Source organism: Chelon labrosus, assembly GCF_963514085.1.
Source record: "Chelon labrosus genome assembly, chromosome: 20".
Classification (NCBI taxonomy): Eukaryota; Metazoa; Chordata; class Actinopteri; order Mugiliformes; family Mugilidae; genus Chelon; species Chelon labrosus.
In genome coordinates, this window is record NC_140353.1 from 18,056,068 (window position 1) to 18,072,864 (window position 16,797).

At 38.3% G+C, this 16,797-nt stretch overlaps 1 protein-coding gene across 1 annotated transcript; it reads right to left on the minus strand.

The window, feature by feature from the left end:
* Nucleotides 1-962: 962 nt before the first annotated feature.
* On the minus strand, nucleotides 963-15,168 carry LOC311505129 (calpain-8-like). Its single transcript, XM_084568535.1, has 20 exons — nucleotides 13,752-15,168; nucleotides 12,383-12,452; nucleotides 12,173-12,291; nucleotides 10,959-11,267; nucleotides 8,549-8,623; nucleotides 8,342-8,427; nucleotides 7,888-7,962; nucleotides 7,614-7,774; nucleotides 6,305-6,462; nucleotides 5,566-5,622; nucleotides 5,297-5,505; nucleotides 5,158-5,206; nucleotides 4,949-5,017; nucleotides 4,360-4,417; nucleotides 4,202-4,263; nucleotides 3,756-3,824; nucleotides 3,577-3,655; nucleotides 2,400-2,516; nucleotides 1,642-1,694; nucleotides 963-1,410 (listed from the first exon to the last, which is right to left on the minus strand). The coding sequence occupies exons 1-20, from the start codon at nucleotides 13,986-13,988 to the stop codon at nucleotides 1,384-1,386; spliced, it is 2,139 nt and encodes a 712-aa protein (XP_084424661.1). The 5' UTR covers nucleotides 13,989-15,168; the 3' UTR covers nucleotides 963-1,383.
* Nucleotides 15,169-16,797: the final 1,629 nt, after the last annotated feature.

Genomic DNA, 16,797 nt, shown 5'->3' on the forward strand with positions numbered 1-16,797 from the left:
ACCTGTCAAATACAGAATTCATTTTAAAGTTTTACTTTTTGTTTTCAAAGCCCTAAATGGAATGGCACCACAGTATATCTGTGACCTTTTAAGTCCCTACTGTCCTTCTAGGCCACTGAGGTCTTCCTCACAACATCTTCTCTCAGTCCCAAATGCAATCCTAAAAACTAAAGGGGATAGGGCTTTTTCGGTTGCTGCCCCTAGACTCTGGAATAATCTCCCTATAGAAATTAAGTCCTGTCCCACCATCACTAGTTTTAAATCAAATTTAAAGACCCATCTATTTTCTTTGGCCCATAATGTCCATTAATTTCTCCCCTTGTTTGTTTATTTATCTTATTTCTATTTCTTTTCAGTATTATATTAACTGGCATCTTTAACTTTACTGTACATCTTTCTCTAGTAGTATTAGTTTCAGTAACCATATGTTCTTTTATCTACAATCATAATCTGTTTATTATTATTATTATTATTATTATTATTTTGTATTTCCATTTATTTATGTTTTATTTACTTTTTTTTGTCATTTATATTTTTGTTTTTATTACTGTATATATTTTATTTCTGTGAGCACCTTGGGTCAATTACATTGCGTTTAAGTGTGCTATATAAATAAACGTGACTTGACTTGACTTGACTTGACTTTTTAGACGTAACGTGCCCAACACTGGAAATAATGAGGCCAAGTTAGTCTGGATATCATTATATATTCTGTAAACATTTGAGTGAAAAGTTTATGAATTTTTCATTAGGCTCCCAGCCAGGCTAGCATTCCAAACAATAAAGAAAAACATCTCTTGATTTCTTTAAAAGATTTGACTGAAGCAATAAATATGTAATAATGATAACAAACGGTTAATGATTACAGTTTAGAATAAATTAATAATATAAATTATCAGTGTGATTAATAGGATGATGTATGTTCACGCTCTGAGTTAAACTCACTACACGTACACACATACTCACAGTAGCTGTTCGTGTTTATTTTAAAAAACAGGTTATCACATGTAATGAGGTTCCATCTCAAGTCTAACATCAACATTGTCTGATGTCCAAGACTAGTTCTGTTACATTTTCACATTATGTATATATTGCAATTTGTCTGTAAAGATTCTCAGTGATCCAGGTCATGGTACATCTAAAACAAAACAGGAAAACTTCCAAACTACTAATCATGGCACGTCTACTTGTTTCTGATTTAGTACTGACAGTACAGTCAAAGTTATAAAAATGCGCTTTCAGTACATTTTATGTCATGCTCATTTGCAGAAAAATAAATGTTATATTTATTTTGAAATACGACAAAAAAAAAAAAAAAAAAAAAAATTCTTTTGTTGTGGCTTCTCTTGTATTTCCGGATGAAAGTACATCCATCTTGCTGGGTTAAGTGTACATTGAAAAGTACATCCACTGAAAATAAAGAGAGAGACAGCTTATTAGAATAGAACAATGAAATTAAAAGTGCTCTCCTATCAGTGCATTATTAATAAAAAGAATAAATAAAAAAAACATAACAATTATTAATCCAGTGCAGTTATTAATAAAGTAATGCAGCTTTTAATTTATTTCCTCTGCTTGTGAGTGTGAATCGACAGCAATGGTTTGGGAAAAGATGTAACAATGAAGAAGTGCCTTTATTACCTCTGACTCTTGAAGATGCATGGCTTTTCCATCAGACATCTGTTTGAAGATCTCTGTTGAGGAAACACACATTGTAAAACAGATTGTATCACCTTAAGTGTAATAAAATGTCAGATTGCACATCATGTTCACTGATGCACAAAACAGGGTTCTACTGTTATTTTTCTTAGATTTGATTTCACCAAACATTTAAGTGATCACAGATCACGATCAATCAGAATTTTTTTCCGACCACATTTCTTCCCGGAAGAAGATGGTTCCCCACTGTCTCTCCAGTTTTTAATAATGCATTGGGCAGTTCTTAACCTAATTTTAGTAATTTCTTCAATCTCCTTAGATGTTTTTTCTGCTTGATGCATGCCAATGATTTGACCATTCTCAAACAGACTGTTCCATGACCAAGGGATGTGTCTTTAGACACGGTTGTTGAAGAAATGAGAAGGTACTCATTGCATCAGTTGGGGTTAAATAACTTGCTGCCAGCTGAAAGATAATCGCCCATGCAGTAATTATCCAATAGGAGCCTCGTACATATTTGCTTAGTTAAATCCAGGTGGCAACTTTATTTTGCCCAGACAGTGTATGTTTAGAAGAGATTGATCAATAAAGTTTTGAGAAGATATACACTTTATCTATCAAGAATAAATCACAGTGTCACAATCGTTTTCATGAGAAGAGGTAAAACATATTTTATTCCAACTGCATGGGCTGCAGTGTATTTACATTCCTGTTGTCATCATTTGCCCCTCTTCACTTACTGTACATGCAGTCCAAGCGAATAATGAGACTGATGAAGCTCTCCAGCGTCATGTGTCCAGCCGAGGCGCCGTAGCGCAGAGCCATCAGATTGAGCATGTCATCACTGACCCTCATTCCTACAAACACACACGGTAACAGTAACACAGTAAACTTTGACAAGTCTAATTCTCATCTACAGAATTGGCCACATCTTCCCAGGAATTGGCCAATCCCAGCTACATCCACAAGACCCATCAATGTTTTTAAGAAAACTGTAAAAATCCAACTGGAATAACATACTTGGTAAATGTGCTATTTGTACTTTACTTGTACTTTACTTGTACTTTTACATGACATGAGACATGGCTAATTTGTGTGGGGTTAAGAACACCGGTGACTTCTGCAATATGACAAATTACTGGAGGTCCCCAGATCGTACTATGCCTGCAAGTACTATCTCAAGGACACATCATTTCAGACAATTCTTGCTCTTGAGGTACATAAGGTAAACATGCTAGGCTAATTTGCCTGGTCTTTGTTGAAGTTATTAATTTAGGTTACAACTAAAACTCTGGGCCTTCTTGTCTTGCGGTTGCCTGAAGAAGCAGACAAGTTCCAGCAGGCATGAGGAGCTGCAGCTGCAGCGGTTGTGGATGTAAAACTGTCAGACAACACAGGAAGGGAAAACAGGACTTGGGACAGCCTGGTCAAGTCAATAAGACAGGAGAACCACTGACCATGACTGATGGAATTCTTGAGTTGTGGAAATAGGAACTTTGAGAAGTACCTGAACCCAACCAGCATTTCCTGTGTGGAAGAGGCAGCATCTGAAATCTGAAGACTTGGGGGAAGGCTTTCCTCATATTCTCAGAAGCAATCATATAAGAATCTGCTTGGTGGTAAGGGTCCAGGTGTGGATAAGATTCACCCTGTGATGCTGAAGACTCTTGTCATTGCTGGGCAGTCTTTGCCTCTTCAGTGTAAGATAACATAAGGCTGCCACAAGGTTTCTGGAGATAGTTTCCTTGTTGACTGGCAGACTAGAATTGTGTGTACCATTTTGAAGGAGTGTGCGCCTATGGTATCCCACTTCTCAGATTTCAAGCAAAGCTGAAATAGAAATCTGGACCTTCCTTAGAGAGTCCTGGGAGCACGGGATATCAGTAATATCGATTAGGGAATAAATAAGACCTATACCTGAAGACACAAAAGCATTCCTCAGCTCAGTCAGTGACAGCGTTCCTGTTCGTGAAACGTCAGTGAGAAAGAAAATGTCCTGTGGAAAGAAAAAAACACCAACACTGATGAAGAAAGTCTTTTCATATATGTACATTCAGACATATGTGTACATTTAAGCTGGACTTGGTTCCATTTACCTTGTATGTGACAACCTTGTTCCACAGACGGATAAATTCCTGACTGTTCAGTTTGCCTGTGATAGATGTCTTGTTAACCCAGTATTAAGGGAGCAAAATGTATAAGTCTTAGCCTAACCTCTAAATTAAGTAATATCTGTTGTATCAACATGACAGCAGACATGTTTGTAAATTACTGACACACTAATGACTAGCTGTGTAATATGCTTTACCAAAGGTAATCTGCAATCTGGCATAACAGTAACAACTGCATCTAAATATCATCGGTTCTTATGAGGTAGCATTACGGTCGTGATGTTTAGTGGTAATAATCTTGTGTTTCATGTAATTACGGACATACAAGATTTTCACTGTAGGATTTAAGCAGCTTCAAAGAAGAAAATGAAGACACAATTTAACTATTATTTGCTGTGTGTGAGTCATCATGAGCAATGTCAACAGGATACATCCATCAGTGCAACCATGCTGCGGCAGGCATCAATGCTGAAGCCTCCAGACTTCAAGTCTCCTAAAAGGAGCAGACAATGTGTGTCAGAGGTATAGCTATCTTCAGCATCTTTGAGCTCTTATGTTTTAGCACACTGGAATACTTTGCAGTTCAAACCTTTCAGGATTCTGTCATTCAGAAGCCTCTGAAGCTGCTCAGCATCCACTTCTTCATACTGGAAATGACAATAAGATAAGACTGTGATGAGCTTTCTGCCAGCCCATGTGCTAACACAACAAACAAACCTGTCCCTTCAGCCTGCCAGGAAACACTGTTGCTTTATTTGATCAAGGTTTAGGTTGCTGTAATTGCAGTGCTTTCATGCTGAGAGAAACAGGATTACAGGGCTGCACATATTGTTGACATGTTGTAATATGGAGTTACAGGGTCACCATGTTTTGGCCCTTTTATGTCTTGTTAGCAGCTGAATGCTGAGTGCAGCCTGTGACATCATAACTACTAACTGAATGTTTAAAATATGGTGTTAAGGCAAAGATTAGACTCAGGGTTATCCACTTAAACTGACCCTTCACAATACATTACATGCAGCATTTTAATCCATTATACAAATAAAACTATGATTTACAGCAGCTTGAAATAATTTCCAAATTGGTGTATACATTAAATGACTTTTAATAAAAGGTTGCAAGGTGTGATTAAACTCAATATATACAGTTATACTAATCAAACGCATGACAGAAATTACCTTGTCAGAGTACTGACGGAAGACGCCCCTCTTACTTTCATCGTTGTCTGCATTTTTGACATTCTTAAGCTAAGAGTCAAAGGCAGAAGAGAAAGTAGGAAAGAAAATGTATTGCCATCTAAAGTCTAATTGAAAATACAACAGCATAATTTAGTTCACATAATACTGCAACAAAACAGCATAATACACAGACAACTGTGACAATGTACCATCTTAACCGTTTCAACTGGTTCAGGTGTGTTGTGTCCAGAATTCTCGCTGTAAAGTAAGAACAAAGTGTGTGTTAGATTTTGTCTTCATATAAAACAGCAGTAATTTCATTGACACAGGCAGTCAGTGTGAACATACTAGCAATGGGTCTCTGTCTTGGAGTGAATGGTCAGGATGAAGGAGGCCGTCTCATTGGGATTAAAGGTTGATGGCACAATCAGGTATTCACCAGGCTTCAGTGTGAGTAACTCTATTACGTCCCGGGCATTCATGTAGGTTCTAGTTTGGGCAATTGGTGCTTTGGCGTTAAAGAACGAAGCAGGGAACTTCCCCTTCTGCGCCTTATACTACAATAACACATACAAGATTTCCGATTATTTACATGATTTGTAAAATGTTTGGAAGGAACAATTTGTAAGGAAAACATGGACCGGGATTGAAAAGTTCCTTACTTGTTCAGTCACCTTGATGGAAATGAGTGGAAAAATGTTCATGTTGAAGAAGAAAAAAAAAAAGAAGTTTAATTTAATGCACACATTTTCTCAATAACAGAATATCAACAGAAGATAAACTATAAAAAAGAGATAAAACAAGGAAATACTTATACATAAGAGATGCTCATCAAATTGCATTGTGAGCAATAATATTAAAGCTTATAGCTACTGCCTGTGAAAAGCTGACAACAATAAACAGGCTGAAAGGACTTTGACTGTGGTCGTCCGTTCACCGTGTTTACTTTCAATTTTACTGTGACCCTCTTTCTATCCGGTTAGACTACGCTCCCATGACAGAATGTTTATTAATCTAACAGTGCTTGAACGTTCAGTTTCTGTTCTTCAAAGATGATGATGGTTTAATTTACCAACATAAGTTACCACGATTATCTGGAATATCATTCTGTGTTTCACAAAAGTCTTAGACACTTTTTATGATTGTGATTTTTCAGCAGTATCCAACGTTTAGTCCATTACAGTTTAGTCCAGTATTCCTGACTGTATCTGATATATGCAAGTGGTCTACAGCAGATTTATCATTGTTTAATTATGCTTTCTATGTCTGCAATGTAAATTACAAAGCTATAATGAAGTTATTGTTAATTACAGCTGTGTAATTGTGTTATAATTAACAATAAAATGCAATAACTACCTCAAACACAGAGAATCCGATGTGGAGGTTTTGCACCAGGCGTCTGTTCCTCTTGTCAGGCTTTTGCATGAGCGACACCAGCACATTTTTTTCACTGTCTTTCTCTGAATAGTCGCCATAGACCTTGACTCTAAACTGTGGATTAGTCCAGAAACTGTCTGATGACACAAAGAAAAAGAATCCGTCAAAGCATATGATTTACTTTCTAAGATGCAGAGTTAAGTAGTTGCATCTCTAGCATTGTGACAGGAATCTCTATTTTGGGTCCATGACATTAAACACTGGTTTGAGCTCTCAGTGCTCAGATAAAGGTAAGATAATAGAGTCTTATTTTATCCTTTGTATAGTCCTGTCCTATGTTTAAACACTCTAGACACAGTTCACGATGCTTTAAACTACATTTAGTTTTTTAAAGCTAGGTCTTCCCTGTAAGTATAAACCTGTAATGTTCTTGTGTCTTGATTAGCTGAAAATTATAATCTCAACATGGTATTTCCAATAAAGTTATTTTTAAATCAATCAGAGGGATATTAGATAAGAAAACAACAACTGAATAACCGATTTGAGCCCAGAATTGCACTGCACTCCACTGATAAATTCAGATTCTTCCAGCTTTGTATTTATAATTTAAGCTATTATAGTTGTATATTTACACTGTTTGTACTGTATATATTGGTACAGGTTCCGGTTTTGTCCTCTGCTGGTCAAGAGAGGTGAAGACTGTTTAAATCTGGTGTTCCTTCCCTCAGATGAAGCTGATCTGGGTAATCGTAAGGGTCTGGTAAATAGGTGTGGGAACCATGGATCTCTCTCTCATACCTTCTTCTCCCAGCCATTGAAGCTGGAGTCATTGCTTATGTAACGCTTGTTTTACCGATTTATTATGTTTGATGGGTTTGGTAGTCTTTATTTTTTTCGGTCTTATTTCTGATTAGGGTTCAGTTTGGTATGTGTAGGGTTAGAGGGGAGACACCAGATCTAACGGTCCTTTGTGGGCTGGCCTGAGTGGCTTCTTCTTTGTTAAGTTAATTTGACCGACCCATCATGTTTTTTGTTTATTGTGTTAGTTGCTTAATTTTTAATAAATTATAGTTTAAAGCAACTTTTGCTTGTGTTCAATCACTTCACTGGGAGCCAGTCCAAGGTGGTCGTAACAGTACGGTGCACATAAGTTATACAGTTATGGCAAACTAGGCCTCTTAAACAAGCACAGCCTAGTTAGTTCTGTGCAATTCTTCAGTTGCAATTTTCAGCACATTTGCATGTAATGTAACGTACATCATGTACTTTACTTTATTGGTCTGAATACCTCTGTTGTTCAGGCAGCCTCCAGCAGTGGTTCCTGCAACCCATCGGCTATGATACATGAAGGTCTTCCACTCGGAACAGGAGTTTGCGTCAATGAAGTCTGGACTCAGGCCGCAGATGTCAAGATCTTCGTAGAACTTGCAGAAATCTTCCAGCGTCATCCTGTGGAAATTGGGTTAGTTTAGATTTTTCATTTGGAGGTGCTGATAAAAATGTGAAACCCCAAACTTGTGAAGTACAGTGCAAAAATATTTTCATTGTCTACATTTGCTTACCAGAACTCGCCATCATTATTCACTGAATGGCATTTTTCACGGTCTTGTAAACTCACAGTTTGCCACAGAGGGGACCTTGAAGACAGTTTAAAGACGGTCAGTATAAGTAAGAGAAGCAATATCTTATCAGTTTTCACCATTCAGAGGGAGTTTACAACATATGCCCTGAGGGCTGTATGTTTGAGAGATAGAGAGAATAACATTTGAATGATTTTGTCATTGCAATCTCAATAGCTTCACAATGCCTACAGAAGACAGGGTGAAGACAATTCAGTAACCAAAAACTCAAACAGGGAACAAATTGCAAAGCATTATTTTTTTCGTATTTGTTTTAGATTTTTTTGTCGACATTTTGCCCTGTTTCTACAAAAATGTTTTCCATTTTCCACATCTTATAAGGTCCAATATTATGACATACTGTAACTTATTTATAAAGACTGCAAGACGTTCTCACTTATCACTCCAGTCTCCGTTCCACTCTCCTTTTCCCCAGGGGTTCCACAAACGAATCAGGTTGTAAAGTTTTCCTTGGCTCGTCATCTGATCAGCAATCATTACCAGAGAAATCGTTATAATTATCATGTGTTAAGATTATTGTGTGAATGAATAAGCAGCAGCGGATTTATGATAGATAGATTTATTCCCAAGTGCAATACTTCACCTGTGTGACACCAGTCACAGTGTAGGCATGGCCTTGGACCAATCCGTTTGGTGATACGGTGTTAGCGGGTGTCTCCTACAAGTTAAGGACATGCATCATTGCCAAAATTTGAGCAAGAAAATATATAGCAAGCTGTTCATAGTGTTTGGCATTCGTGTGTGAATGTGAGAGTGTTTGTGTGAACAAGTGGGTAGATGTGTGACTGTTAAGAGCTTTGAATAGCTAGGTGTGTTATAAACATACAACCAGAGGTTGCGCTAGACTTTTTCGTTGTCAGTCATTTTGACTGACAGGGTCATAAAAATCCCGTCATAATCTATTTTTACCCATCACTTTAATTTTTTTTAAAATGATAATAATGCAATTCAATAGCATTTAATTTTCATTAAAATATCATTAACTTTAAGTACTTATTAGTACGCTAGCGCTAACAGCTCTTAGATGGCACCGTAGGGTTGAAGTGCTTCGGTGGTATTCAAACTCTTTTATTTTGCACATTTTGCACAAAAACTCATCACTCCAAGCAACGTGCTTTCATCCGATTCCTCCATTTTGATAGCCGTTAGCTGCATAGACATAGACATATATACATATATATTGTATATATGTCTATGGTTAGCCGAGCTCTGACGTGTGCATCAGTATAATCGGTGTACCAGGAAATCGTGCACTGATAAAAGTTCTGCGATGTTTGGAACGCAAATTGCCATTAGAGACAAGAGCCAATTAATTACGTCACTCGCCACCAAGTGGTCAGGGGTGTGAATTGCAATCTGTCGAAATGACAGATGGCCTTTAGATTTTTCCGTCACAGTTTTACAAAAACGGTCAGTGACGGAAAATATTCGGTTAACGCGACCCCTGCATACAACAAATTGTACCATTTACCAATCCATGTGTGCTGAGGGAGTCTGTCATGTTTGAAATGTACATGTATACACAGATCAAGCATGACATTATGACCGCCTGCCTAATATTGTGTAGGTCTCCATTGTGCCTCCAAAACAGTTGTGACTCATTAGAGAATGGACATGGGCCTTCTGAGGGTGTCCTGTGGTGCCTGGCAACAGAATGTTGTTATTGGGGGCCTTTGGGTCCTATGGGTTGAGGGGAGGGGCCTCTGTGGATCATGCTTGTTCCAGTGCATCCTACTGAGACTTGAACAGTTTGGAATCTAGTGAATTTGGAGGTCAGGTCAACACCTTGTGCTGTTTTTCATGATTTTTGAGTTGTTCCTAAACCGTTTTAGTGTGTGTATCTGTGTCAGGCTGCATCCTGCTGGGGATGGCTGCTGCCATCAAGGACTGTCATTGCTATGGGGTGGGGGTGTCTGGTCTGGTCTAGGTGGGTGGTACATGCCTAAGTAACATCCACATGAATGCCAGGCCCAAAAGTTTCCCAGCAGAACATTGGATTGTCACAAGATGGTCAATGTTATTTACTTCTCCTGTCAGTGGTTATAATGTTATGTCTGATTGTTGTATATACTGTAGCTACCTATTGGTAGAAAGGCATGACATAAATGTAAAACCATGCTGCCTCACAGAGAGTTAAATGTGAGGTAAATATGAGGCTACCGCTGCCAGCTGGTTAGTTTAGTTTAGCACACACACTGGAAATATGGTTTAAAAGGTTTTGTAGTCTATAGGTTCACTTCAGCTAAGTGCATTTTTCCGTGCATGCAGCACTGCCTGCTAAGTGCATAAACTTGACACAAGAATGGTGTCAAGGACAAGATTTACAAGTTTTACAGACGTTTGTAAAATACCTCTTGTGAAAGAACTCTCTCTTGCAATAAAGTAGGTGCCTCCTGTGACAAATCACAAACGAGGCTGAGTCTCATATCCAGCTCTCTTAATGTTAAGTATTAAAGATAATACTGCTGTTTGCATATTTGTAAATGTACTGACAGCTGATCTAATATCTAAGACCACACCATCTCCGACAATGTTGCTCTTTGAATTTAACATCAACACATTTTGATTATCTTTTATCATTTTAAACAACAATAGCATATATAGTTTTGTAACAGTGATGTTGTTGTAAAGCAAGTATATACATGGGGTTTTCGCTTAACTACCTGTTGGTTATAGTTAAATAGTTAGTATTGAACTACAAGAGTAGTGTTATCAAAAATGACATAAATAAGAAAGCAATCTGAATAGTTTTCCCAAAATTCAAACTAATTTAAGCAAGAACCTCGCACACGGTTTGTCAGATAAAGCTCTGCAAAAAAATAAGGCCAAATTTTTCAGGTTGAATTTACTGACATAATTGAGAAGACTTGGGTTGATCTAAACCTCTTAAACCTGTTTTTCTGTTCAAGCTGAAGTTTATTTTATTCCTGAGCATCTAAAAAAACTGCAAACTAATGAGCCATGTTTCTTGTATGTGGCATATTTCTACTTACACCCTGAGGTGTACCACAGCCCATCAGTGTTTTGGAATTGCCAGCTCTGCACATCAGCCCCCACAGGTCTGGAGGTGGTTGTGACAGCTTGATACACATGTGAACACCACCGGTGAAGTCCATCATAGCCTCTGCAGGAGTCCCAGCACTCATGTCGGTGTAGGAACCACACACCTTGGCATAAGCTTTCTCCAGCAGAGCGGGCCAGAATTCATTTTGGTCTTTGGAATGAACAAAGATCAGTTTGCCATTTATTGTTGGCAGCTTGTCATCAATGACAATATCCACCCATCTCCCAAACCTCCAGAACTGCAAAGAAAAAAATACAGAAATAACAAGGCTATGTGTTATAAACAGGATTTATTTTGTAAAATATGACACTGCAGGTGCAATAACTTCTGTGTCAGTATATTGACGGTATTTTACCTGATAATCCAGGTAAAGTCCCTATTTAACTGGGGTTAAATTACAGACTCCAAGCTAGAGTTTGAAGCATTTTACATCCAGATCAGTTCAACTCAATTGGCTTGTCTTGGGGGACCAACAACACCATTTGTCCATTTTCTATCTGGTTGGGTAATGGTCGCAGAACGCTAAGCAAGGTGGTCCAGATGTTCTCTCTGTGCAGCCATGTTTTCTAACTCCGGCCAGGTTTTCCCAAGGAGATCCCAGTCCAGGCGATGACTAATCTCTACAACATAATCTGGGAATGGTCTAAATTTTCCCACTAGAAGCCAAATTGGCTGCTTGGACTCACAATCTCAATCTTTTGGTCACTAACTAAACCTTAGGTAATGGTTGGACCGTCCCTCTCCACCACAACAAGCTGATACAATCACTGCAATAATGCTAAAGCTGTAACAATCCACCATGCTCCATTTTACCGTCATTCATGAAGACCTCAAGATACTACTTACTTCAAATAGATTTTGATACATTTTTTGTATTTGCATTCATTGTAGGAATATCAAGTAAACATGTATCCAATGTGTGGAGGAATGGAGTTACTTATTCATAAAATATTAGCAAAGACAATTTTTTAAATATGTTGAAACCAAAGGTAGAATGAATAAAACAAAAATTTTGCAAATCCAGTCTGATTTTAAGTAGTTCACAGAAATCTACTGACTCACCATAATGAAATCCCAATGGCATGTTACCTGACTATGAATATATGCCTGTCCAAAATAATTGCTGGTGTTAGTAGTATTTACCTTGAAGTGAAACAGTCCGCAGTAGTTGTCATCAAATCTTTGCTCCAGGGGGACAACTTGCTTGAGAACATGATTCTGGAATGTCAGTGCTCCAATAGACGCAAGAAACCAACAGTTTCCTGTTCAAAGATAAAAAGAATAATTCACTGAGTCATCTGAAAACAAGACACATACAACAGAAAAATATCATAAATGAAAACATTTCCTAACCAAGTAGCCCTTGACCAAAGTCAAACCTGGAGAGCCCATCAACTACAAAGTCTGGATTTGGGGCGATTTTCTGAAACAGAGGGAAAGCTGATGAGTCAACAGACATTTTAAGATAAGGTTGCAGGTTCCACTTGAATAAAAGTGTCCCTTCCTAAAAAAAAAACTTTACTGAAGCCAAATTCCACTGCTTCTGTTCTATTGCATTCTTGAATTTAGCTGAAAGTAAAATATCTCAATTTGTTTTCACTGGCAAGCTCATCAAAAAGGTAAACTATTGGACCCTTCCAAATTAATATCCAAATAGCATGTTACCTAATATTCTGATAAAAAGTGAGTCTGGAACTTACTGGGTTGTAATGATTGTTCCAGTGTTAGTGAAATAATTAAGCGTTACCAGGAGTTTTGGCTTGCAAAAACCTTTGAGTTACACTGTAAAACGGAAGATGATACAATACATTCAGGTCTGTAAATGAGATGAGGAAATTACTCATCTTTGCAAATAACTAGCCTGTTAATGCATTGCATTGCAATTTCTCATTATTCATACAAATATGTGTGTGGACGTCACAGTGGTTTGTCAAGGAGAGGATGAAGTACTGATGAAAGCTTTCTTTCCCTGGAATAGTTGTACAGTCTTTAAGCATACCTTTGTAATAATACAATGTTAATAAATGTCTCAAATGTCAATTATGAGGGAGCATTTCAAGTACCATATACTATAAAATGTAAGAGAGTATTTTGCTTCAGTATAGTACTACTTACAGTGCACTTTTTAAAATGTGTCAAACAACTGTGCTGTGACATCCAGAAACCTGACCTACTTGTATTTAGTCTTTATTATTTTAGTTTGGATTGTAGGTGACCGGTAGTCCTGTTTTCGGTTTTTGTTCATGTTGTTTAGGTTTACTTTAAGCACTTTAAGTTAGTTGGGATGAGGTCGGGGTCCTATGGCCCTATGTGGGCTGGCCTCGTGTCCGAATCCCTCTTTTGTTCTTTTTGGCTGGCACCTACAGTCCTTTTTGGTTCTTTGAGTTTGTTTGTCCCCTGCTCTTGTTTTTGAATTTAAATAAAACACACATTTTTGAAGACCCTCCAATTGTTGTCTGGCGTCCCTTTATATGTTATGTGTCTGTTGAGCCTTAGAGACCGTAACAAATGCAAATGCAAATGCAAATTCCACCTGAGACAGTCAGTCTCTGAGTTTGTTTGCAGAAAGAATGCTGTGAGTTGAAAGTGTTCAAACACAGCATTTCAGTATGATTATTATTTGTTTTTACTGTCAGCAGTATTACATGCTTGATTTGATCTTTAACAGTTTGTGTGGTAAAGGGACCTCATCTGTGGATCTCAACTATTTCACAACACTCACTGCTGGTCTCAGCCACACCACGCGGGCCAGGTCTGCGGGGCTCAGTAACCCTTGGCCGATGGAGCGCCGGTCAGGGGGGAACATGTCATCGATGTACCTTACTCCTTTGATCATGCAGTACTGTTTAAGCTGCTCGTAGTCTTGTTTGAAGAACTTCTCAGGGTTGGTGATGCTCCCATGACCGTCTTGCCTTTGGCGAGCCTCCATGATTTCCAGACACACACCGGGCAGAGGCATGGCTACAGCGTTTGGGTTCTGATTGCAAGAATTTTAAATGTTAACTTAACAGGAGAAATGAGATATTCAAGGACAAAGCACCAGAAAATATATTCAGAAAGCTTTGGCTTCATGTCAGTGTTATGAAAATGATACGTAAGAATAGCCTGAACAGCAGGAACAACAGAAGTCAGAGCCATCAGTCAAGCAATGACTCAACTCGTCTCAGGCATGCTTTAACCAGCTACGGTATTTTGCAAAAAGCTACGATAATAGAGGAGTTCTGTAACTTTAGTAGACAAAGTGGCACACTGAGCACACACTGTTAAAAATTTTCCTGTAAAATAACAGTAAAGAACTGGCAGCAGGGTTACTGTATAATTAACATTTTTTACTGTCACTAAAATTTACAGTTTGTGCTGTTATTGAAAAATACAGTGTTTACTGTTTGTTAAGATTACTTTCACAATACAAAAAATACATTATAAGTCTTCACAAAATCTACAAACTATGTACTTTGTGAAAGAACAGATCGCCGAGAGGCGGGGTACACCCTGTACAGGTCTCCAGTGCATCGCAGGGCTAACACAGAGAGACAGACAACCATTCACTCTCACACCTACAGCCAATTTAGAATCACCAATGAACCTGTCTTGTCTGAGCATGTCTTTGGACAATGGGAGGAAGCCGGAGTACCCGGAGAGAACCCACGCAGACACAGGGAGAACATGCAAACTCCACACAGAAAGGCCCAGTCAGCCCATGGATTCAAACCCGGGACCTTTTCGCTGTGAGGCATCAGTGCTAACCACCTCACCACCGTGCCGCCCGAACAGATTCAGCTTCCCATGTGTAGTTCAGGTTAAATTTCCCAGAATGCAAAAAGTACATCATGATACCGTGATTTAGAAGGTTTGGATGAATGATTAGTTTTAAAATGCTGTATTTTAGGAAAACAGTATAGTTCTGTTAAAAGAACAGTAAATCACCAAAATTTCACAGTCTTTTGTTTGTATTAACGGTATTGTATTCAAAAATAACAGGTTAATGCTGTTGGAATTCTGCTGTAAATTAACAGCAATTTCTAACAGTGCAGATAATGGTCACACAATAACATGTAAGGAGAATGCAGATTGTTTGCACTCCTGATAAATGCTTTCATAGTTTAATACAGTCAGTAATTTAAACACCCTGTATTGCATAATAATGACTAAGACATTTATTTCAGTAATAATTTTTTATAATTTTTTTTAAGACAATTTTTAAGATTTTCAATGAGGAAGTCTAGTAGTGTGGTATCCTATCAAGCTAATAAAATATTCACCAATATCAAGTTGTGCTTTTCATTTTCACTTGTCATGGACTGATAATCCTTGATAAAGCTGCAGTAGTCCAAAAAAATAAAAACATTCTATTTCCTGTCTGTTTATAAAGAATGCTACTATTAGTAACTGAAACTGTACATCTTTATTGTATGAAGTACAGCATGCATTCTCAAGACATCTCCATCTGGGATCATGTGCACATCTTCAAGTACTGTATACACCCCCAGCTTGTTAGCTTTGCTGCCTGGTTGCAACAAGAAACATTGTTATGCAGTACTAAACTGTCAAGTCAGAATCAACTGGTTCAAATTTCTGGATAAAACTGAAGAACTTACCTCACTGTCTCACGCGAAAAGTGTGCAGTGCAGTGCAGTGCAGTGGAGGGGCGAATAGATCAGCAGGTGATAGTGGAGTCGCTCTTATAAGCCTGTAAATGCCTGAGGCCACCAGGATTTGCGACGTGGGCTTGTGCTTCTCAGTGTAACATGCAAATTACATTTAGACAAACTCCGCCTGTGGTCACCAGACACTTACCTGTTCCTGCTGCAGGCGACAAGCAGAGAGAAGGAAACAGAGAGAGAAAGAGAGAGGAGGAGTTTCGTTGTCCATGGCTTGAACCTGAAACCTGCACAAGTTCAGGTTAAAAGCCCTACTGTGGTTTATGTATGTGTATATTATACGTATGTGTATACATTCAACCTCAGAGCACTAAAGCAGCTGTCAATGATTAGTCATGGCATAAAACTGTCATATTTACTGCACTTGTTGAATGAAGTCATTACCATGTGAGTGACAGGGGACTCAATAAAACATCTAGACTTTTCTGAACAGTTTTTCCACTCATCCATTTAGCTTCTTTTCTCCCGAAAGACTGGTGGGGAGTGGGGTTTTAATAGGAACATCTGTGGGTGATGCCCATGTGATGACTTTGTATGTTGCAAATTAACTGATACCAACTTAACATCAGACAATAATTTCTTACTTCAACACCCATTTTCAGTAAATTTCAGTAATTTGTGTATTAGGTATCCTAAACCAAAACAGAAAGCAGGAAGCATTTGTGATGACCACTCTACCTCTTTCCATCTCTCCATCAGTGTAATCGTATTGTTGCTGGGGGACTCGTTTGCTCACATATTGTTTATATGCTACAGGTACCACATGCTTCGCCTACATGCTCTTCATCTGTTTGCTTCTGCAACTCTCCTTTCTCTGTTTGCGTACCTCTACCCATCCTAGCCTCAAGGAGTTTTCCCTGACCACTGCTACCTTAGTGCCTGCTCTGGGGGTTTCAGGCTTTGGGTTCTGTAAAGTCTTGACACAGTTTGGATTGTTAGTGATGCTATGGACAGCTACCTGACCAGTTGAACCTCATTTTACTGAATCTTAAGCAAGAACATTCAGTTTTTTAAACTGACAGGCATACATTCACATGGCCTTCTGTAGACAAACTGGTTGGAGGCATTCTTCCTCTCTTACATATGAATTGACACATACGTTTTGTA